Below are 24102 nucleotides of genomic sequence, written 5' to 3' on the forward strand. Positions count from 1 at the left end.
TGAAGAACGAAAAATAAATGAACGAACTGTATGCCAATAATTGATGTCCTGTAACATAATCTTCCTGTGCCAGAATAATGCACTTGAACACATCAAAGCTTTGTGATTGGCCGGCGTGACCCCATGTTTCGGGGCGTGGCTGGTGGGCAGTGCACTATTTCGCTGACGTTGTCCGTGTCAACAGGAGTGACAGTTCGCACACACACAAGACCACAATTATGGCAGAAGCAAAAAAGCCTTATCTATTCCAATTCAAAGTCCATCTGTCTCATCTGCAATGCGAGTGTGGCTTTATCGAAGAAGGGTAATTTAGGAGCGGCATTTCAAAACAGTGCACAAACGCTACGAGATGGAATTCCCTCCTAATTCTGCCCTTCGCTCCCAAAAGGGGAGGGACCTGAAAGGACAGCTAAATGCACAGCAGTCCATTTTCACCAGGCCCAACAACAAGAGCAAGGCTGCTACCATAGGCATAGCATCTTAACGTGTCAGTCACGTTCTTGAGAAACACATGAAGTCTTTCAAAGACGGCGAAGTTGTGAAAGAAGCTTTCCTGGAGGCTGCCGACGCGCTTTTGGGGGACAGTAAAAATAACAGTAGCATTTCAACAGGTTTTTGATATAATAAAAACTCAAGTTAGATACCGTTATTAATCAGCTGTAAGTTTTTGTTTGTTTGAACTTATTCATTACAATTATTGTACAAAATGGTATAAGAATGCAAACATTAAGATCTGTTCTGTTTAAATTGATTATAGTCTATTATCAATTCAGGTTAAGAAACGAGTGTTGCTTGCATCCTATTTTAAAGGCATTTCTTTTTATACTCTACTAAAATGCAACAAAAAAAGGGTTTGATTCTATTAATGTTGTCTTTTTTATTGCACTTCGGCAGCAGATTCCTGTGTAGCTTCAGATCTGAGTTGTCTTATTAGTAAGCCTAATTTATACTTTTGTAGCAACACTATTTTTATATAATGGCAAAGAAAGGGTTCAGAGTCTTTTCTTTTTTTCCTGTGTCATTTGTGGCAGCACTGCCACAAGTTCCTCTTCAGAGAGGGTCTTCAGTACAGGTGGCAATATTGTCACCTGCCTGAGCTCATCTCTGAAACCAGACCATGTAAACAGGCTGGTGTTTCTTGCAAAAAATCTTTAAGAGATGACATGAGCAGCCCTACCAGCATTTGCCATGGTGGCCAAAACATTTTTATTTGTTCTTAAATTGTAGTTCAACATTTATTTCCTGTTACTTTTGGACCATGACGGTTGGACAGCCTTCAACGTTTATCTGAGTGGAATATGTTGAATATGTTTTACCAAAATGTTGGCTATATGTTAAGGAGTTTTCAGTAGGTTGTGACAGTGCACTGCAACATATTTGATTTAATTTATTTTGGTCTAATTTATTTTTATTTATCATATTAATATATGTTTATATGGAAGTGCGCTCCAACATATTTGTTGATCTTGTTTATTGGTAAAATATTATTTGATTTAAAGTTCAATAAATGGTCAATGAATAATCGTCAAAATAATTGTGATATCAATTATTGACCCAAATAATCGTGATTATGATTTTTGCCATAATCGCACAGCCCTATTTTCACACCTCTCACGGCCGATTCAACATGTTGAATCGGCCAAAGAAAGTCGGCCAAAAAAATCACTCCGATTGGCTGTTGCCTCTTTTGAATGATGAATACACACTACCGCTGCCTGCTGGTAAGGACAGTTATTGCCCCTCGTCGACTGAAGTCTTTGCGGTTTGTTCGTAGGCGGGCAGCGTAGCCGACGCAGGCGACGTAAAAGTCGGGACGCCTTCGGTACGCGTTCTTTGGTCTCAGGTTGGTGTGTAGCGGCCTTAACAACTGAAGCTACAGACTTTGTTGTTATTGTGTTAGATCAGGGATGGGCAAATGGCGGGCCGCATGTGGCCCCCACCTCCTATTTTTGCGGCCCTCAGATTAATTTATAAACAACGTAATTAATTACTTGTACTACTGATACCGTCCACTAGACTACTAGTTACGTCGCGAGCTGCGTACATGATTTCAAATACCGCAAAATAATCTGTGATGCATTTGTGTGTATTGTGTTTGTTTCCCAGGGAAACCCTCACAAGAAACACCGGCTGTTGTCATGCCTGCAGTGACGTTAAGTTGCCTCTTGTAATTATGCCTTTACAAGCTTAAAAGTTGTATTTATCATCTGAATTTGGCGAAACAAGTTTAATATTCTTAAAACCAAGTCTTTGTTTATTTGAAATCAGATGAAAACAAACTGTCACGGACCCTGCCGTGTTATCTATGATTACTACGCTTTTCATTCATAATTTCAGCGGGAGGGAGGGGGAGTGGTGCTGAGGAACAGCAGAGTGGAATAAGGGGAATGCAGAGACTGGCTACTGTCATGTCTAAGAAACTTATTGTAAAAGTTTATTCTTTATGTTAGTTTTGTCATGTCCCTTTGTCCTGTGCTTTATGTTTATTCCAATAAGTAATTCTCCCTCTCATTTCAGGCCTCCACGCTCCCCGACCCTATCTGTCTCCTGTGTCCGTGATTGTTTTCCCCGCCCTGATTGTTTCCACCTGTTTCCCCTTACCCTGTGTATATATTGTGCTAGTCCCCTCCTGTCCATTGCCAGTTTGTTTCCTCATTTAGGATACACGCACAAGCCTACTCCACGGACATATTACGTTCCTCTAAGCTCATGATCATAGTCCTTGTTTTTCCTAAAAAGAGTGTTATTGTTTTTCCCTGTTTTGTTACTGTGACAACAATACCAGTAAAGTCTTTATTTTGAACACTACCTGAGTCTGAGTTGAGTCGTGCATTTGAGTTCACCCCTTGACAGCTACAAGTGTTTTAGGTTCAAGTTAGACAACTAATGTCTGGGTTAGTGTTCATGACTTCATGTGTATGTCATCTTAATGGTTAATCTCAATACACACATATTTTCCGAGCTTTCCAATAGTTTTAAATAGTTTTATTCCACTGTTTAATAACCTGTTCAATACAAACATGCCACTTGTAAAAATGAAATAACATTTCTGTGAACTGATATTTGTTTAGTGCGCTTATTAGAGGATGTTCCCATTTTTTGGGGATGTTCCCTTTGATTGTAAAATGTCAATGAAGATGTCAGACTTAGTATATTTGTTAATAATTACATACAACACATGGAATTGTTGTGTGTGTGTGTTCCAAGTGAATATGCGGCCCCCTGGTGGCCAGTACATGAATGATGTGGCCCACCACCATCAAAGTTGCCCATCCCTGTGTTAGATTGACTGTCAGTGACTCATGGTGTCCCTGTCCCTCTCCAGACGGTGGTGGTGACACCAGACATCCAGCCAGCTGTAGGCGGGACTTCCTCCCCTCAACCAGACATCTCATTCTGCCCAAGAGACTCCTCTTCAACTCCAAACTCCACCCACAAAATCAGCCCCGTCAGTGAGGACCCCCACACGTCTGCACGACCAGCACCGAGCAGCAGGTACAGCGGCACTCTGGTTCTGTACAATTAAGATTTTCAGTCGAATAGGTTTACTTATTTTGTTGTTATTATTTGATGTATTATTCTTTTTTACTTTTTATTATTTTTGAAAAACATTTTCTTGGAAGTGAATATGTCTAAAAAAGGGGCATAGATATTTACACAATTTAAGGATTTTTTTCAGACAAGGACTTGAGACGAAGGACCATGAATCCCAATGATTTATTTTTTGTGAACATTTTTCCAAGAATTGTATGTTTCTGTTTGTTAATGTAGGTTAATGGTACGGCTTGATGATGAAAGGATGATACTTTCGTTTGTCTTCTGTACTTTCTTACTTAGTTATATGAGATGAGTTTGTTTTACATTTGTGTGTGTGTGTGTGTGTGTGTGTGTGTGTGTGTGTGTGTGTGTGTGTGTGTGTGTGTGTGTGTGTGTGTGTGTGTGTGTGTGTGTGTGTGTGTGTGTGTGTGTGTGTGTGTGTGTGTGTGTGTGTGTGTGTGTGTGTGTGTGTGTGTGTGTGTGTGTGTGTGTGTGTGTGTGTGTGTGTGTGTGTGTGTGTGTACCCCAGTACCCCAGGAAGATACCTATTGCTAGTGCTAATGGAGAACCTAATAGAATACAGAATTAAGAATTATATGTGTTTTATCTGAACTAAAACAAACTGAGATATGATCTGATTTACAGGGAAGAGGAGTCAGTCACTGTGACGACAAAAGCTGACAGTGAGGAAGAGGATTCAGGGAAGCGGTCTCCGATAGCTGCGGGGGGGTTGACCAACAGCCACCCCCCCAGCAGCTACTCCCGCTCCCTGAGCCACATCAGTGAGAGCAGCGCCGACGGCATCGTGCTGACGGACAGGGCGGTCCAGTCCGGAGGGGGGGTGTCTCCCACCTCCGGGATCTCCATCACTGACATAGAGATGGAGGTGCAGAGCAGAACCCCCCCCACAGACGAGAACACAACGGCTGACAATGCCACAGACCAACAGGACACACACTCCTCTGAACCAGTGGACTCAGAAACACACACACAGCCAGACATACGCCCAGAGAGCGGGGACGTGACGTACGTGGCGCGGTGGGTGTCGGTGGAGGAGGAGACCCCGGAGGCAGAGTCTCCATCAAGGGGGAGCGGGGGTCCGGTGGACAGCGGGCTGGAGGACGCCCTGACAGCCGTGGTCTCCTCCCTGGATGATTACAGAGGACAGTTTCCCGAGCTGCAGCTGCTGGAGCAGGAGCTGAAGCTGCTGCAGGTCACACTCAAGGTGGGGCGGAGCTTAGAGATGCTTCCACAGGGGGAGGGTAGCTAAAAACTTCACTTTAATTGCAAAAACAAATGCTCCGGACTCTGAAGAGACCATTATAATAGTTATCATAAAAGTAAGATCAATGAAGGCTCAAAGAAAAAAAAAAGTGTATATATTATTGGGTATAATATCACCATCTTTGTTTAAAATAACATTCAAAATGAGTAGGTTGGTTAGAAAGTTTTAACTATAGCCTGATTAATATAATCAGTGGCGGCGCCAGAGTATTTTTGTTGGGTAGTCTATGGTAGGGCTAACCCATACAGTGATGGGGCCAGTGGCGTAACTATTGACGGTGCAGCCGGTGCATTGCACCGGGGCCCACAGACATCCAGGGGCCCATGCAAAAAATAAAAGTATATATATATTTTTTTGTTTTGGAGTGGAGTGGTGAGCACGAAAACCAAACTGCATTGGGTGGAGTGGAGCGAAACCTTTATCGAAATGTTTGGTGATTAGTTTTGACACCCATTTCTCAGCTATCATATGGCACATTTCCATTGCAGGGCCTCGCTCGGCTTAGTTAGGTCTTGTTAGGCCAGGCTCACTTTATGCTGTGTTTCCATTACAGTTTAGTAGCTGGGGCAGTAACTATAGTAACGCAGTGTAGGCGGAGCCGTGACGTCATCATCAATGCGAGCCACAGAAAAACAACATCAGCAGTTAGCTGTGAGCACTCAAGCTCACAGCTCCTCATATCTGTTCAGAAACTAGACAAAAGTTAAACAAGTACAAACCACAGACTGTCTGTGTCATGGCGAATACAGTCGCTGGTTTATTTATGTCTGTATAGGCCGTTGTTGTGAGTGTGGACGGTCGGAGCATAGCCGATCTCCATTTAGAAAACACGCATTTTAAAAGGGTTTTCGCCTGCCGTCTGTCTGCAGACTTGTCAAAGCATTAATTCATGGTTTTTACTAACCGGTATCAGTATGTTGTTACTTCGGCATCATTTTTAAACGTGTATTACAATTAAATCACGGTCAAATATGTTCATCTTGTTGTAGCCCCCTTGCCAGCGATTCTCTCTCTCTAGTTTAGCATACTCAGCCCGACTCAGCCTGGTTGTTGGCCCGCTAAGAACCTCGATTTTATGGGGCCAGAAAAACTGTGAAATAGTACCCGCTAGCCGGTAACGCAACCAAAAACGGGCCAGGCACGGCACGCTTAAGCCGTGTTCCGCGCTATAGTGGAAATGCGCCATTAGAGACACAGGGGAGGATGCTGATAGGTCTATAATTGGACATCATAGCCTTATCCCCAGATTTAAAATCCAGGACTATGGAACTTCCCTTGTGCTGATAGATTGATTCACCAGCATAGTAATTGGTTTTATTAGACCGTCAATATGTGTCTTTATAAAGTTTGTGTCGAAATCATATGCATCCCTAGCCTTAGAACCTCTTAACCCTAAGATTATATTTTTTACCTCCACCTCTGTGATTTCCTCCAGGTTAAAAACGGGGTGTATATCCACAGTCGGGCTGGGTGAAACCCCAGATGGTGAGAAGAGCTTTGTAATGTCCCAAGCACTATTTAAGAAATACTCATTGAGAGAACTGGCCAACACTGCAGGGTCTTTTATCAGGGCATCATTGATTTTTAATTCTAGAGCATTATTTTTCCTGTTTGGTTTGTTTACCTAATAGTTTATTTGAGATTTGCCAAACTTTTTTACCGTTACCTTTCGCACCTTCAATTATATTGATGAAGAAGTTCGCTTTGGCCTGTCTTATTGTTTGTGTTACCTTGTTACGAGCATGAGTGCATTTCTGTTTATCAGTGGATAGTCCGGATTTCAAGCTCTGCTTCAATAGTTGGTATCTAGATTTCATTAGACCCTGCATTGTTGATTCAGCCAGGGAAGATGATGTTCCTTCCTGTCCCTAACTGACCCTCTTCTTGAGAAGGAAGACATTGTATCATTAATTTGAGATATAAACAGATTACTGTTTCCACCAATATCTTCAGAGGAGAGAGTGTCCCCCCAATTAATCATTTTCACTGCCTCCATAAAACGTTGTTGCAGGTTTTTGGGGATGAAGCGTGAACCGAAGGCAGGGGTTTTAGCTGAGGCAATGAACCTTTTTTTTGGTGAGTTTCCTGGTAAAAATAATAAGATTATGGTCAGAAAGACCAGTCAGGAAGTTGTAGGTTTGAACTATTCTGTCAGCTTTGTTTGTAAATAATACATCTATCATAGTCTTGGAGGTTTTGGTTATTCTAGTCGGTTGATCCATTAGTTGTATTAACTTGTGATTATCCGTGATGATCCGTTGTAAGCTCTTTCTATTTTGTTTGTTATTCCAGTTGATGTTAAAGTCTCCTAGAATAATTCACCACCTACGTGTAAAGTGACTTTCACTGATGCTTTTATCAATTTACGGTAAAGTCTCTTGCCCATGGACACATGTCGACTGCTGGGCAAGGAACTGAGCCACTGGCCTGCCTTAACACAGAGTATCCAACCAAGTCAGACAAGAGATATGACAGTTTTATATTTTCACTGTAAGATGTGGCTCACTAATTAACTTGGCAAATGTTGTTAATGCAATTTAAGCTGGATCCACATTTTCCTAGGGTGTGAGTGTGTGCATTAAAACTCAGACATAAAATGGTTTGGCTTAATTGAAGCAAAAGTCATTTCAGGTTTCTCACTGTTCTGAGTTTCATGGTTGAGCTAAATGAAATTGTGTGTGTGTGTGTGTGTGTGTGTGTGTGTGTGTGTGTGTGTGTGTGTGTGTGTGTGTGTGTGTGTGTGTGTGTGTGTGTGTGTGTGTGTGTGTGTGTGTGTGTGTGTGTGTGTGTGTGTGTGTGTGTGTGTGTGTGTGTGTGTGTGTGTGTGTGTGTGTGTGTGTGTGTGTGTGTGTGTGTGTGTGTGTGTGTGTGTGTGTGTGTGTGTGTGTGTGTAGGGCGGGAGGCACAGCCGCTCCCCCAGCATGGTCAGCCTCACCGTGGAAACAGCTCTGTGCAGCTTTGACTTCCTCAACACGTCTGACTGTGAGGAGGAGGATGAGGGGGTGGAGGAGAGAGGAGAGAAGAGGAGCAGAAGTGGCAGGTCAGAGCTCACAAACTGTTTTTGTGTGTTTGTTAATACACTGAACAAAAATATAAATGCAACACTTTTGTTTTTGCTCCCGTTTTTCATGAGATGAACTCAAAGATCTAAAACATTTTCTATATACACAAAATAACCATTTCTCTCAAATATTGTTCACAAATCTGAAAAAATCTGTGATAGTGAGCACTTCTCCTTTGCCGAGATAATCCATCCCACCTCACAGGTGTGGCATATCAAGATGCTGATTAGACAGCATGATTATTGCACAGGTGTGCCTTAGGCTGGCCACAATAAAAGGCCACTCTGAAACGTGCAGTTTTGCTTTATTGGGGGGGGTCCGAAAACCAGTCAGTATCTGGTGTGACCACCATTTGCCTCACGCAGTGCAACACATCTCCTTCGCATAGAGTTGATCAGGTTGTTGATTGTGGCCTGTGGAATGTTGGTCCACTCCTCTTCAATGGCTGTGCCAAGTTGCTGGATATTGGCAGGAACTGGAACACGCTGTCGTATACGCCGATCCAGAGCATCCCAAACATGCTCAATGGGTGACATGTCCGGTGAGTATGCTGGCCATGCAAGAACTGAGATGTTTTCAGCCTCCAGGAATTGTGTACAGATCCTTGCAACATGGGGCCGTGCATTATCATGCTGCAACATGAGGTGATGGTCGTGGATGAATGGCACAACAATGGGCCTCAGGATCTCGTCACGGTATCTCTGTGCATTCACAATGCCATCAATAAAATGCACCTGTGTTCGTCGTCCATAACATACGCCTGCCCATACCATAACCTCACCACCACTCGATTCACAACATTGACATCAGAAAACCGCTCACCCACACGACGCCACACACGCTGTCTGCCATCTGCCCTGAACAGTGAAAACCGGGATTCACCCGTGAAGAGAACACTTCTCCAACGTGCCAGACGCCATCGAATGTGAGCATTTGCCCACTCAAGTCGGTTACGATGACGAACCGGAGTCAGGTCGAGACCCCGATGAGGACGACGAGCATGCAGATGAACTTCCCTGAGACGGTTTCTGACAGTTTGTGCAGAAATTCTTTGGTTATGCAAACCGATTGTTGCAGCAGCTGTCCGAGTGGCTGGTCTCAGACGATCTTGGAGGTGAACATGCTGGATGTGGAGGTCCTGGGCTGGTGTAGTTACACGTGGTCTGCGGTTGTGAGGCCGGTTGGATGTACTGCCAAATTCTCTGAAACGCCTTTGGAGACGGCTTATGGTAGAGAAATGAACATTCAATTCACGGGAAACAGCTCTGGTGGACATTCCTGCTGTCAGCATGCCAATTGCACGCTCCCTCAAAACTTGCGACATCTGTGGCATTGTGCTGTGTGATAAAACTGCACGTTTCAGAGTGGCCTTTTATTGTGGCCAGCCTAAGGCACACCTGTGCAATAATCATGCTGTCTAATCAGCATCTTGATATGCCACACCTGTGAGGTGGGATGGATTATCTCGGCAAAGGAGAAGTGCTCACTATCACAGATTTTTTCAGATTTGTGAACAATATTTGAGAGAAATGGTTATTTTGTGTATATAGAAAATGTTTTAGATCTTTGAGTTCATCTCATGAAAAATGGGAGCAAAAACAAAAGTGTTGCATTTATATTTTTGTTCAGTGTAGTAAATCCACATCCAGGCCCAGTTCCAAATCGCCGCCTACACCCCACCCCTACATACTTCCACTCCATTGAGTGCCGTTCCAGACCAACAAGTATGGAGGGAGAGTGGGTTATCAAGCCCTCCAACAGAGAGCCTGCATCGGTCCTTCACCTGCTACTAAAGCTGACCAACGCTGTAAACATCAGACTTTAAAACAAAACAAGAGACAGCATTAAAGATTTTGAGAATTGTATTGTAGTTATCATTTATTGATACAAGACATGCTGATTTGGAACCGTTGTAACGAAAAATTACGGCATTTCCTGTTTCGGCTGGAGAGAGGGGAGTTCGTCCCAAAGCTTGCTGCTTTATTTACTCCCTCCATCTGAAAGAAGGGAGCCTCGTTCAGCTGTGAGTGTGACTACAGACGAAGTTCACTGTAATGGAGTGGATGTGGGTAGGGGACAGTAAATATATCTCTCTTGGTACAGAATAATCTCATTGTACATAAAGTATCTTGCTGCCATCTAGTGGAGCTGTGTGGTTCCATCACTATAGCGCAGAGCTGGAAAAGCCTTCCTCAAAAGAACAAAACCAACTAAATATATGACTCTATGATGATGTATTTTCTTGGCTTGATGACAAGCAGTCACACACTGCTTGCCATCTCATTGAGCCTTCAGAGGCTCCATCCAGTTGAACCCTGACCCCAGCAGAGTTGATGGAAGCCTCCCTCAACACCGTGGATCTTATTAAAAATTCCTCCTGTGTGTTCAGGTCTCTGCAGGACAGAGGCTGGGACAGCCCCCCTTCCCCTCTCACCACAGGCTGCACCACGTTAGACTGCGCCCTGGTGGTCCACCTCAACAAGTGCAGCACCCAGCTGCTGGTAAGAGAGCTGCTACACTGCCGTTTGTCATGTCTCAACCAGAGGGAGGTCTCTGGCTGCCTCACATGCTGGTGTGACATATGTTCCTTTAATTTAGTCCGTCAAGGTTCCAGCTTAGCAGAGATACCTGCTATGGAAAGAAATTGTAATACAGGACAGTTCAGATAAAAGTTCACACAAGGTTTATAAGAATACAAATTATAGATACATAGCACCTCTGGTTATGTAGCATGATCATTTGAAGAATTAATAGTGTATGGCATAACTTTTTCAAAAGGAAGTAAAGTGTCTTTGTAACCTATTACACTATTAGTTTTTTCCATTCCCCGGGAAACCTGCTCTATAACACCTACATTAAAACTATATGATATTCATCTTCTCATGTTATATGTGACGTTATGTCTGCAGTGTCTGGGTATGTTTGGTCCCCTGTGCTGTGGAGAGATGTACGCCTTGGACAGACTGCTGAGGGAGGCTCAAGTCCTCGAAACCATCCGACGCATCGCCAAGGACAACCCGAGGCACTTCAGACAGCCTGCTGAAGGTCAGCTGCAGTCTTTTTATCTGTGTGGCCCTGTTCTCTCTGTGTGTCAGCATGACCTGCAGACATCCCTCTCATCTGCTCAGAGCAGATGTGTGGAACTCAAGGCCTGTGAGACGAATGCGGCCTGGCACCACATTTTATGTGGCATGTGAAATCTTGAAAAGAATAACGTTTAATAATATATATTGTATACAAACCCCAATTCCAAAGAAGTTGTGACGTTGTGTAAAACATAACTAAAAACTGAATACAATGACTTGCAAATCCTTTTCAACCTATATTCAATTGAATGCACAACAAAGTCAAGTTATGTAATGTTCAAACTGATAAACGTTATGTTTTTTTTGCAAATATTCACTCAATCACACAATGTGATGCCTGCAACGCATTCCGAAGATTATATATATTTATAAAGTCTTACAGTTAACGCCAAACCTTTGAGAGCAACTATAATGCTTATCTGCATTACAGATTCACCCGCACCAACTCATCCAACCACATCACCCCTATTCTCACTCAACTACATTCGCTTCCTGTACGCTACCGTACTGAATACAAAAACCTTCTACTTACATATAAAGCTCTCCATAACCTTAGTTGCCCCCATCTACATCACCGACCTCCTTCAGCAGTACACCCCCTCCCGCACCCTCCGCTCTTCGTCCGTAGGACTTCTCACTGTCCCAAGCTCTCGCCTCAAAACCATGGGTGCTTGAGCTTTCAGCTGCTCGGCTCCCAGACTCTGGAACTCCCTGCCACTACATATCCGACAGTCTGATTCCATAACAACATTCAAAGCCCACCTGTTCAAACTGGCATTTTCTTTATAAACTGTACCCTGTGTCCTTTTGTGTCCTTCTGTAGTCCATTTTCTGTTGTTTGTCTTGTTTTACCCCGGCTGACATTTGATTAAATCCACTGTTTTAATTTTCCCTATATTACCCTATGCCCTGTAAGGTGTCCTTGGGTGCTATGAAAGAAGCCCCCAAATAAAATGTATTATTATTATTATTTATTATTTGTCCACCAGGCCTGCATAATAGTCTAAATATATCATATATTAAAATAAACTCCTATAATACTTTGCAATTTCATCTGGATTTTATTTTTATTTTATAATCAAAATGCAACTATTTCACAGGGCCAATCTGAGTATTGTACAACAGTGCCGTGTGCTGAAGAATCATGGCAACAATGTTAATGTAAATACATTATATACAATAATTGGAGGAAAGAGTTAGGAATAAGCAGTAAGTATAACGAGGGGTTACGTATGGTAACCCTTGTTATATAAGCACAGGCGGATCCCTCTACTGGACTCTATGGGTACTACCCCTTGATCATATCATGCAAGCATTCATCCACTGAGACTTCCATAAACGTAGCCGGCCTCGGGGCGGGCCTACCTGAATGCGCGCGCATCACACCGTATAAAAGGAGGCCTCACCTCCTGACTGTCATCCTACACCTCTCTTCAGCGAGCGGCATAGGACAGACAGTGCCCTGATTATAGGCCTCCGCCTGTGCTTATATAACAAGGGTTACCATACGTAAACCCCTCGTTATATCTCTCACAGGCCCGATGTATACACGCGCTGTCGTCAACAACACCGTTCCATCCCACTGCCCCTGACCGGCTTTCTGGTTAGCAGCCGCTGCACCGCACCCTCCTTTACCTCGGTTGTGACTGTGGAGAAGTCTGGGCCGCGGCTGACAGAGCACACTCCGACGCGCTTACCTCGCGAAAAGTGTGCTCGGAATACAGTGCTGAGGGCTCCCCCCCTCCGCCCATAGGCAGACGGAGAGAGTCCCCAGCCCTGTATGGGCTCACTATGCACCACCTCTCCCGAGTCCCTAAGGGGCACGGGGAGAGCGCAAGTGTCCCATGTCCCACACTCAGATACTGACCCCGTGCAGAATGTGTGTGGAGGACTCTTAGGCAGACGATGAGAGCCCTCCAGCCCCGTATGGGCCCAGCGCGCACTACGTCTCCACACACTGCCAGCTATCTGGCACCGGGGGCGAGACAAAGGCCGGATGCACTGGGCCGTAAAACCCCTGTCGAAGGTGGCTTACTGACCTCGGTGGCAGCGGTGGGGGGAGCGGTAGACCCACACGCTCCGCCGCCAGGGTCATCACCGCCGGGAAGTCCAGACGCGCAGACCTGTGTGCTGGACCCTCCTGGCCGCCGGACCCGAAAGTACCAGACAACGAGGCGTCCTCGTCGTCTTCCTCCTCCGTGACCGTGGCCACCCGGCCCCTCGGGATGGCGAACACGAATGGCACCTCGTCATCCTGTTCACCCATCTCCACCACCTTGAGGTCTTGATCCTCCGCCTCCCCCGGCGGGCCAAACTTCACCCGGAAATGATCCCCACGATGTCGGCAGCTTAGCCGAGGGATCATCCGGCAGGCGTTGCAGGCCGGCGACTGGCTTAGGCTGTCTTCGGCGTGGACCCCAGGCCGGTGCGGATCAGCCCCCGCGATCAGGCCAGGGCATGTCGGACAGGCCCGGTGTTCGAGGAGTGGTGAGTCCATGCTTTTCTTCTTTTCCTTTCTCGTTTACTGCTCAGGTTGTTTAATCCTGCTCGCTGAAGAGAAAAGGATGACAGTCAGGAGGCGTGGCCTCCTTTTATACAGTGAGATGCGGGCGCATTCAGGTAGGCCCGCCCCGGGGTCGGCTACGTTTATGGAGGTCTCAGTGGATGAACGCTTGCATGATATGATCAAGGGGTAGTACCCATAGAGTCCAGTAGAGGGCGGAGCCTGTGAGAGATATAACAATGTGGGATAAAAGAAAAACAAGATCTGACTTAGATCGCAATACATTTATGTCATTAAAATGGCAAACATGAGTTTATCCCATGTTGATGGACTCAGTCTGTGTTAGAAATCTGACACAAACAAAGCTTCTCTGCCTGAATCCTCCTCCCCCTGATGTCAAGGTTTCTTTTTGAAATGATGCTTATTTGTGCAAGGAACTATCTGGAAAAAAGTTTTGATGGGTTCAGACAAATCTAAAGTGTGCTAGTACAAAAGGTGAGTAAGGGAACCTTTTCAGTTGAGGGGGTTTCTTCACACAAGGTCAAGGGTCCATGCTCAAAGCGATAGGAACCACTCCAAATACAAAAGACTAACTCAGTCCCATCTTCTTCCGTCACAGTGATACCGCAACTGGGCCTGTGCCTGGGTGCTGAATTACTATGGCAACAGTGTGTGGGACAGGGCAGTGTGTACAGCGTCTCTGCTGAGAGCTTCCTCCTCACTCTGTCTGCAGTCTACTCCAGAACCCTGCCGGAGAGGGCCATTAGCATGGCCGACACAGGTACAGCTACACCTGCAGGGTACTGCCACTGTCCAGGGTTCGTCCTGATATAACACCTGTGTGTGTTGGTGTTGTGTGTGGTGTGTGTGTGTGTGTGTGTGTGTGTGTGTGTGTGTGTGTGTGTGTGTGTGTGTGTGTGTGTTTGTGGTGTGGGTGTGGTGGTGTATCCGTCCAGTGTTCTTGTGCCTAGTTGAGCGAGTGCTGGATCAGAGGTTACCACGGCGAGGCAACAGAGACGGAGTGATGGTGACGCTGTTCCAGCTGTGGAGTTACATGGAGGCCAACTGCATCACTGACATGGACACACACATCACTGAAGTGGCAGAAGAAGGTATCACACACACACACACACACACACACACACACACACACAAAGACTGGTGTGATTTAAACAACAAGGACAGATGTAATCATATCCAAAATTCACAATGGGTTTTTATTTAACAAAATATTCTCAATCTGTCTCAGTCTCAATGTTTGTTGGCATTTAGAGGTCAAAATAGTTTGCGCTCCCAAATTCAGCGACAACGGGAGGCACACGCCTGTAAAAATGGGGCAGTCTAGCTCCAGAAACACCATGACATTTAAACAACCACAATAACAAACAAAAAATCTATTCTTATCTAATTTCTATTCAATTACCACACACACACACTCACACACACAGTGGTGGACTGGCCATCGAGACGAATCCCGATGGGCCGGTACCGAAGTGGGCCAGTCGAGATGCCCGGGCTGATTTTTAGTCCCAGTCCGCCCCTGCACACACACAAAAAACGCTTGATATTATAGTTACAGTGGCAGTTCTCAGTGATATCCTGCCTCCCACAGTGTGGTTGGTGCAGAGCCTGGCGTCATGTGACCAGGAAGTGATCGTGCAGGCTCTGCGGCGCCCTCCAGAGTGCAGCCTGAGGAGAGAGGGACTTCATGCTGTGGCCAAATTACTGAGAGACCCGCGAGGAAAAGTGTCAGCCTCTGCCAGCTCTGTGCTGAGGAGCCTGGCTGCTCAGCCCAGGCAGAGGGAGCAGGTGTGTGTGTGTGTGTGTGTGTGTGTGTGTGTGTGTGTGTGTGTGTGTGTGTGTGTGTGTGTGTGTGTGTGTGTGTGTGTGTGTGTGTGTGTGTGTGTGTGTGTGTGTGTGTGTGTGTGTGTGTTGTGTGTGTGTGTGTGTGTGTGTGTGTGTGTGTGTGTGTGTGTGTGTGTGTGTGTGTGTGTGTGTGTGCACAGCCTTGAGGCCAATATTCTACTTTTTACTCCGCTACCTTTATACAACACTCATAGTTACTAGGTATTTTTACATTTAAAAGTACCTGATTTGAAGTGATTGAAGTGTACGTAAGTCACTTCAATCACAATAGATAAAACAGTCAGCTAAATAACATGTTAGGTAATTATGAAGCAGAATACAAATATTGAATCATAAATCTTCAATAAGGAAAAGACTTAACATGGACAGCAGTGTAAAAGTAGAGCATGGCTTCGTCCTGAGATCAGTTAGTACACAGTAAGACACGGATATAAACACTACACACTCTCCTCCTCAGGCGCTGGTCAGCTGTTTGGAGCTGCTGGAAGACGAGCAGTCGGACACCAGAGTGTGTGGATGCAAGGCTCTAGCATGTCTCAAGGTACACACACTTCTCTACTTGTATGGCACCACAGTGATGTAACATCATAAAGTCTTATCTGTACTAGAGTGTGCCCTCCTAACCATGCTAAATAACGTATTTTATCGATTGTTATTCCAGGCCAAAGAGAGTATCGACCAGTTAGTGTATCTCTGTCGGATGGACAAGGACGATGTCCGAGACGCTGCCAAACAAGCGCTGCTGGTGCTCGGTAATAAACATCACCATATTACTTAGATAGAATGACAGCTAAACAATGCACTTCCTGGATAAACTCATATCCATGTATAAAATATAAATAATGTGCCTGTATTCATATATTTTGTATTTTTGTATCCATTATTGTTTGGTTATTCCATTCATTCATATATTTGTGATATAAGACAATAGAATGGTGCAGTGATGATGTATTTTCTTTGGCGGCCCTGGAAGTTAGCATTGCTAGCTAGCGCTCCCTCGACTAAAGCAATGTGATTTTAACATTGGAGTTGGGATATTACAGAAAATAATCAAATATGTGGCTAACACACGTTTATGACAGCTACACATTCTGTTCGGCAGGATACTCTCTACATATTAATGCCACCTTTTTATTTTTGAAGGGTAAATTTAATTGTCATAAGTACAGTAAATAGCTAACTTAATGCCATAAAGCACATTTCAGTCACGTCACCACCGCTAAGCTAAAGGGTGGCTAATGTTAGTTCTGATTAGACATTTTGCCGTCTAATTTAGCCACTTGTTAGCAACCGCCGCTTTTTAAGACAGGAGTGGGATATTTGATGACTTATTTTTTGCAGTAAAACAAAAGGTGAAAAATCTCCTAAACTTGTGTCCACCACAGTCTCTTTTCAGAAAACAGTTGACTTAGAGACGAGGGAGCCCGAAAGTGCTAACTAATTTCCAGGTTTATGACTCATTCCTGCACCACTCTATAGTTAAAGCAGAAATTACAAATATACATCTTGCTTGTTTTCTGTCATTTCACTTTGTCCAGTGCATTCACTCATTGGTCCATTGTTGCATTCCATTTTTTTTGTTCTTCAATCCATTGTGTGGAGCAGGCGAGGAGGGGAAGATGGCCCACAGACACGTGGAGACGTCTCAGGACAGCATCCCCAGACTCTTCGCTCCAGGAAGCATGGCCAGCACTGCTTTCTAACACTTCACACACACACACACACACACACACACACACACACACACACACACACACACACACACACACACACACACACACACACACACACACACACACACACGCACACACTGGGTGGGGGAGAAAACTGAATTAACACAAAAAGCCTCAATGAGAATATAAAGTAAGTTTTTTTATTTTCCAATACTACCACTAAAAATCAGAGAGGTATCAAGGATAGCCACTCTATTTAACACTGGCAAACATGTAAAGTTATTAAGCTACAAACACACCAGTTTATGTTCATTGACCTGTGCTAACTACCAAGTTAGAGTGTGAGGAAGGATGTAAAATGTGAGCAGGCTTGAATGGAAAGACAGATGAAGGGAGGAGAAGGATGAAATGGATACTGAAGGAAGGAAATGTAAAGCAGATTCATATCCAAATCAAATAACTGGATATTGATCCATCATGGCACAGACACAAAATCATTATTTTGTAAGTGGATTAGGAAAAGTGTAAAGATCTATTTTAAGTCAATTCAGATCATTCACATTTTCACAGCCTACTAAGTGCCCAAAATGTTGAGTGTCTTGTACTCCGACTCTCTGTGGTTTTGACTTGTACCAGTAGGCATACATAGAGTAAATCTGCAGTACAGTGCTTCTCCTACCATTAACTTTTCTTAGTGGATACTGCTGTCTCTTGTTAGGGCCTGAGCACGAGAGTGCTGGGACCCCAACGGTGTCCCTAGCACGAAGTGCGAGGAAACCTATTGTTTTCCTGAAGATTCTTATTTATGGTGTTTTTGGAAAATGTTACCCCAGTTGCAACATATTTTCATATAACTCTGCCTTTCCTATAGCCATGGCTCTACTAGCTTGTTGATTTCAAGACTGAGACCTAAGTAATGCAGCTGTACTGCAACACTGCAATGCACCTGAGAATGGATGAGCTCAAACTTCCCACACTACTGCATAGATCTGGGCTGCACAATTATTCAAATTTCAAATCACAACAGAGACCCGGCCAGATAACCAATCAGAGCAGACTGGGCTCTGGTTTCAGACAGAGGGTGAAAAGAGGTGCTGCAGCACAGGCAGTATGATACAAATAAAGAGCTTTTTGAACATGAAAGCATGGAGGCATGTCACAGTAGAGACACTACATAGAAATATGAACCTGAAAATATGCAGAATAGGGCCCCTTTAATAAAAAATCCTTGTTTTGTACAGATTTGCAAAAACAATCACTATATTATCATTTTTATATGTTTTCCATTCATATGTGAATAAGGTTTCAAAATGGTCGTTTACTTCAATATCACAAATCATATCGCTATTGCAATATCAGTCAAAAATAAACACAATTTGTTATATTTTCTAAATTGTGCAGCCCTAGCAAAGACACTGTGATGAACTTATAACATCAATATCCAAACTTCATACATGTCACATCACAGTGGGCATCATTCTGAAGTTGACTTGGGTGTCAAAGGTCGGGGGTGATGGAGATCCACCAACTGGGCAGCAAAAGAATGAATGGGATTTGTATTGTATCCATTTGTTGACGCATGTTCTTCAGTCTTAATGGAACTGTCTCTGTTTTTTTTTTTGCTCATGTATAGTAGAGCTAAATGTAGGTTGGGGCCTCACTGTGGTGCTCAGCAGGACATGTCTCTGATGCATGGACAGATACTGGAGATCTGCTACTGCTGGACTCACTGTGAAACGTCTTCCAGTTCAAAAGATACAAAGGAAAGCTTTTTACTCTCTGTCTCGCAGAGGTTTATGTTTAATGCTGTCATTATATTAGCACCAGGTTGAAAAGAAAGAGAAGCTCACACTGTAGTTTTAAATAAAGAGTTGAAACTGTTGCTAAGCTGCTTCTGCACAGTGATAGGTTAAAACAATTCAGTGCCATCACTCTTTACAATAATGACATATCTTATTCTTTATGGAATTACATACTATATGATTATTTGCCACTGGAGTTCAATATTCTGTGATTGTAAATAGTTTTTTTTCTTGACAGTCTTTATTTGTAAATGTATACTTTGTTTTATAAGATGTGTTTTACTGTTAAAATGACATATATTATTATCAGTTTGATAAATTGATTCATTGAATGACTTACCACTGACATATCTGCTGTAAATGAAGTCACTGAATATTTACATTACTGTCAGACTGCTGCGGAGGGCTTTGTCTTTTGAGAAGGCAAAGACACCATACACCTTTCTTGGTTAGGTATATCGACATTTGTAACAGTTGAACTTCACACTTAAACTAAAGATTTTCTTTACAAAGAATGAATATTGCATTTGTCTGTGTTGAGTTGATTTGGCATCCTCAAAAATGTGGTTATGGAATTATAAATGATTGAAGGGTGATACCAGTGTTTTGCATGTGTATGCCATTTACTACCAATGACATACTAAAATATTTCCACTTCTGCTGCTGACAATTCTCCAAAGTGAGCCCATTACACTCACCAAAGAAAAACATTGTAGACCTACTGTACTTTGTTATCATTGGCTTCATAATAAAACTATCTGTGATTTTAGTTTGGACTCAGGATTCCATTATAACACATCATCGTAGCATTATGAATTAGTAACTCTTAAATAAGAGCTGCAATTATGAAACGATTCCTAAAATGTTTGAAGGGATCTTATCATCTTAAATATTTTCTGAAAATAATGAGATACTAAGTCATAGTTGGGGGACAATGTAGTCATTTTACTTTGGTGAATGCAGTTAGTATCATAATGGCAAATATAATGGCTAAATTAATAAAGTAACAACATGTAAACACAAAGCTGATGCTCCCTGTGATGGATTACCAAACTCAAGCAAATGTCAGCTATACTCAATATTGATACATTACAATACATTACATTATGATACTGTAAACATAAAACATTTTACAAAACGACTAACTTTGGAAAAGTGCCAGCGTGTGAAGTCAAGAATGTATTTTTGGTAGATGGGGTTACAAATATGCAAGTTCACTGGTTTTATTTATCCACACTGAGTTTAACAGATGTCAGTAAAAATGCCAAAGTTTCCAGGCCAGTGACCCGTTAATTGTAATCGTGTTGATCCTTTTCATAGCGACACTGCTGATGATGCCAGTCTGCCTTTTCATTTCCTGAGCACTAATGACTGATGGTCTTTTATTGATATCATATGGATGTGTTCAAGTCTCATACTGTATGCTATGCTAACACTATGATGTAAACATGTTGAATTGAAATTGACATTGTGCAGTTCTAGCAGTAAAAAAAAGACATTTCGACTGACAGGAAATTATGTGTAATTCTTAGCCATGCCAGCAGTAGCACTGTGGAGATGGCAATGTTGCTCAGTTAGCCAGATAGAAATATCTCAACAAATAATTCATAGAAATTGGGTTCAGGCCCCTCATTAACCCAGGATCATTTGTAAAACCAATAATTGTGACAAAATACCTGGAGGACTACTGCAATTCCTTAAGCCTCTGCTCTACATTGTGTTAAGTGCTTTTTGGCAAATGTTAACATCAGCATTACATTTGTCACTTAGGACACGTTAGCATGCTCACATTAGCATTTAGCTCAAAGTGCCGAAGCAATTTTCAGAGCTGCTAGCATGGACTGGACTATAGGCCTAATTTTTTCTGTTGTCTAAGCTTTTAAACCATTGTCGACAATTTGTTCTGCTTTTTGTTCTAACAACATGACATGTAAACATGTAGTAATTTCAGTCTTTCTGCAAGTTTAAACTGTACTTCATTTGTTTTTTTACAACATGTGAACATTTGTAATAATTCCACAGAAAACATGACACAGCTTTTGTCTATAAGAAGGAGGGTCCAGGTTCCTATATGAAATGTGCCAACCCTGTATACTTCTCTTAGACTGACTTACATGTTCTAACAACACTGTGATTGAAAAACAATTATCTAGCTGTTCTTAAAATTATGTTACCATTTTCACAGAGGTTAAGGGCCATATCTTTAATATATATATATATAGAGCCATGAGAAATAATGTAACTTCTAAGACTAAATTCAAGATTATCTCAATGTTATAAATAGGACTATATCAGAATATGGGGAAAAGGTTTAAGTAGAATTCTGAGATGAATTCATTATTTATGAACTCGGATCTGAATCTCTGATTTAGGTATTCTCAGTATTTTTCACAAGGCCTATCCCTTTATGCATCATCCTTTCATATTTATTGAAGGCAATAATGACTTACTGATGTACTGCTGTGTCCCTGAAAATAACTGTCATTCAGACATATATTCACAAAGAGCTATTTGTACAGTGTTTTAAATCTGGATGTTTAGTTCTTATTCAGCATAAATTGTGCGACAGGCTGCAGTGTCACTGGAATCATAATATAGGATTTTCTTTAAGTGGGAAACTCACTATTTATGTATGTATATTTGATGGCTTCCACTGTGTTAAATGATTTTACCACTATTGTTTTGTGAAGGACAGCAGCTATCTGCAGCTATACCTCTGCATACATCCCACAGTGTTTAAGTGCCTCAAGCTTTGATAGTAACAGAGATGCAAGACATAGATGAGATTGTGTGAAGCAGTGGGAAACCGCTCCAGCACAATATATTTTCCCCACAACCTTGATTAGTTGTGCAGTATTGGAAACATTTCTTTTTTTCTTTTCTAAAATATATTTCCAGTCATTCTGGTGTTGAATATACAAAATATTAAAATATGTTCAAAGATTGTCTCATTGTTTGTGTTAATCATAGTGAGCATATAACAATAATTTGGTCATAGACTAACAATTTTCCAGCACTATGTATATGTATATATATATATATATACACACATTTTCCAGCACTGTATATGTATATATATTTTATATCTCTTGAGACTTTACCAATAATTCAGCATTTTCATTTTTTCTGTCTAATTTGAAAAAGCAGGGAGTTTGTTTATACAGGACAGTCAAGACGCAAAGGTGCTTTACATAAAGTATAAACAAAACTGTAGAAATGACTTGAACTGTAACTTCATCATTTTACTCTATGACAGAAACACTGATGCTGTGATAGACATCAGCTGTATTGTCCTTATTAAAGAACAGAGAACACATCTTAGCTCAGGTGTGCACAATATCAGAACAATTATGAGGGAAGCCCTGTCGTTCATGCTTTGATTCAAAACCCATGGATGTATGCGACTGTACAATTTACAAACCAATTTGAAGTTTCCAAAAGGCAGTGAATAAAGATTTCTGTTGACTTTCTCTTTCTGGTAATTTTTGCACAGTCAGTAAGAGCACAGACTAATAGATGGACATTATCCTACAGATGGGTAATTTACGACAGTACATTGACTACAATTGTACTAATTGCCATCATATTACTTCAAACAAATATTAAATTTAAAAATCCTATTGTGTATTTGATTTTATATTTTCATTGCACATATACATATTTATCCTTTTTTTATTAATAATTCGTTTTATCCACAAACGGTGCAACAGTCACAAACCTCCCCAGGGATAAATAAAGTATTCTGATTTAAACAAATCAATGTATTATTTATTTTACTATATTTTAAATAAACACAATCTCTTACAAAGTGTTTATTTGTTATGGTACTTTGACATTTAGAGGTTATTTTTCCTATAGTAAAGCTCATATCTCCAAGGGTCCTGAGAGAAGCTCTATTCCAAACAGTGTGATAAATGGGTTTCAATGTATTGTATTCCAACGGGGCGCCCCTCCTGGCCAATCACGGTGTCTGCAGCAGCTTCGACACCACCCCCCAGCGGCCGCACAGGCGCACTGAGCTCACAACTGCCATTTTGTGGCAGAGGCTACTCTGCTAAAGCGGGAGAGGGATTAAAACAACTGCGAAGAAACCTGCATTTCTTACCAGGCGGGCAAACTTTGTAGCACATACTCTCTGCTTTCGGTCGAGTTAAAGAGGTCGAGAAACACACAAAAAAGAGGTAAAGTATCACTACTTTTCTGATAAGGGGGGAGTTTGCAGGATCTTTAATCGGCCTCTAGGTGTCACGATGGGGCTCTGGGTCCGGGCAGCTCGTCGGAGAGTGTTTGTCTCCCTCTATCGTTATTGAAAACCCCGTCAAAATACGCTTAAATAACCGAAGTTGAAATAAATATATACACAGCCCGCTGCATTATAAGCCTATCTGTGAATACATCGTCGAAGATAACTTTAAAATACTTCGACGATTTGGTTGAAGAGTTTAGGCCGAGGCGTCCATTTTCTCGCTTCTTTGTTTCCAGTCTTTGCAGCCTTGACGACATGGAAACTGGCGGGTTTAAGTTATCGCCCTTAGCTAACATGAGCATGTCAGCATTATTATACGCGGATAGTAACACAAACACAATTAAATGAGCAATGACATATTTTATAGTTAACACACAAACCCCCGTGTCGCAATACACCCATTTGATGTTACTTTTAAGCGTGTTGCGTAAGGTACAAATATACATTTATTTAAGATGTTGCAACTAGCGTTAGCCACCAGTTAGCTTTAGGCCTTCCCCACCCTGTGCCCTAAGTAACTCCTAGAAGGAAACTTAAAATGATCGCAAGTTACTACAGCCAACATTTTTGTTTTGTATTTCGTTAAACTAAGCGTGTTGTTTTCGCGTCTACACCTATCGTTACTGACATGCTGATATCGAAGTAAACACACGGAGACTATTACGTTTAGGCCAGCGCGGAAAACAGAATGACGAAGCATTTCCAGCAGCACTGTGGTAACAGCGGCTACCGATTCAATACCAAATGTGTGTTGTCCCAAACATCTCCCGTCGTCGAGTGTTTAATTTATCTTCTTTCCCCCCCGTAAATCTCGCTGGGGTCGGAGCTGGCAGTTGTTGTTACACCCACCGCCCGCTTGTCTCTTATTCTAAGCCCACCTAGAGCATCATAGCCACAGATATATATTATAGCGTAGAGCTCCCTCTACGACTCGGCTTGGAGAGCTACAAAAATACCGCTATATAAATGCTGTGCATGGAGGCGACCGCCGCCCGTCTGGGTGCTCAGTAACATTACCATGTCGTTTACCAATTGTTTTCAT

At 42.6% G+C, this 24102-nt stretch overlaps 2 protein-coding genes across 5 annotated transcripts in view; both read left to right on the plus strand.

Annotated features, from left to right (window-relative positions):
• Nucleotides 1-3325: 3325 nt before the first annotated feature.
• Nucleotides 3326-21760, plus strand: ripor1 (RHO family interacting cell polarization regulator 1; the record flags this gene model as incomplete). 2 transcript variants are annotated; one of them, XM_034196777.1, is given in 11 exon segments in its annotated part: nucleotides 3326-3495; nucleotides 4183-4762; nucleotides 7717-7862; nucleotides 10274-10385; nucleotides 10794-10929; nucleotides 14093-14254; nucleotides 14430-14585; nucleotides 15086-15282; nucleotides 15797-15880; nucleotides 16001-16091; nucleotides 16945-21760. In XM_034196777.1, coding segments are annotated over 11 exon segments (1932 nt in total), but the record flags the coding sequence as incomplete, so codon positions are not given.
• Nucleotides 21761-22827: 1067 nt separating this feature from the next.
• The window catches only part of ctcf (CCCTC-binding factor (zinc finger protein)), a 53390-nt gene continuing 52115 nt past the window's right edge, over nucleotides 22828-24102 (plus strand). For 2 of the 3 annotated variants that reach the window (XM_034196806.1, XM_034196821.1), the window contains exon 1: nucleotides 22828-22995. The gene's annotated coding sequence lies outside the window, so the exon portion shown is untranslated. The remainder of the gene's footprint in view (nucleotides 22996-24102) is intronic. The other variant, XM_034196814.1, reaches the window with a different exon arrangement.

The sequence above is a fragment of the Gymnodraco acuticeps genome, unplaced genomic scaffold (assembly GCF_902827175.1).
Source record: "Gymnodraco acuticeps unplaced genomic scaffold, fGymAcu1.1, whole genome shotgun sequence".
Taxonomy (NCBI): domain Eukaryota; kingdom Metazoa; phylum Chordata; class Actinopteri; order Perciformes; family Bathydraconidae; genus Gymnodraco; species Gymnodraco acuticeps.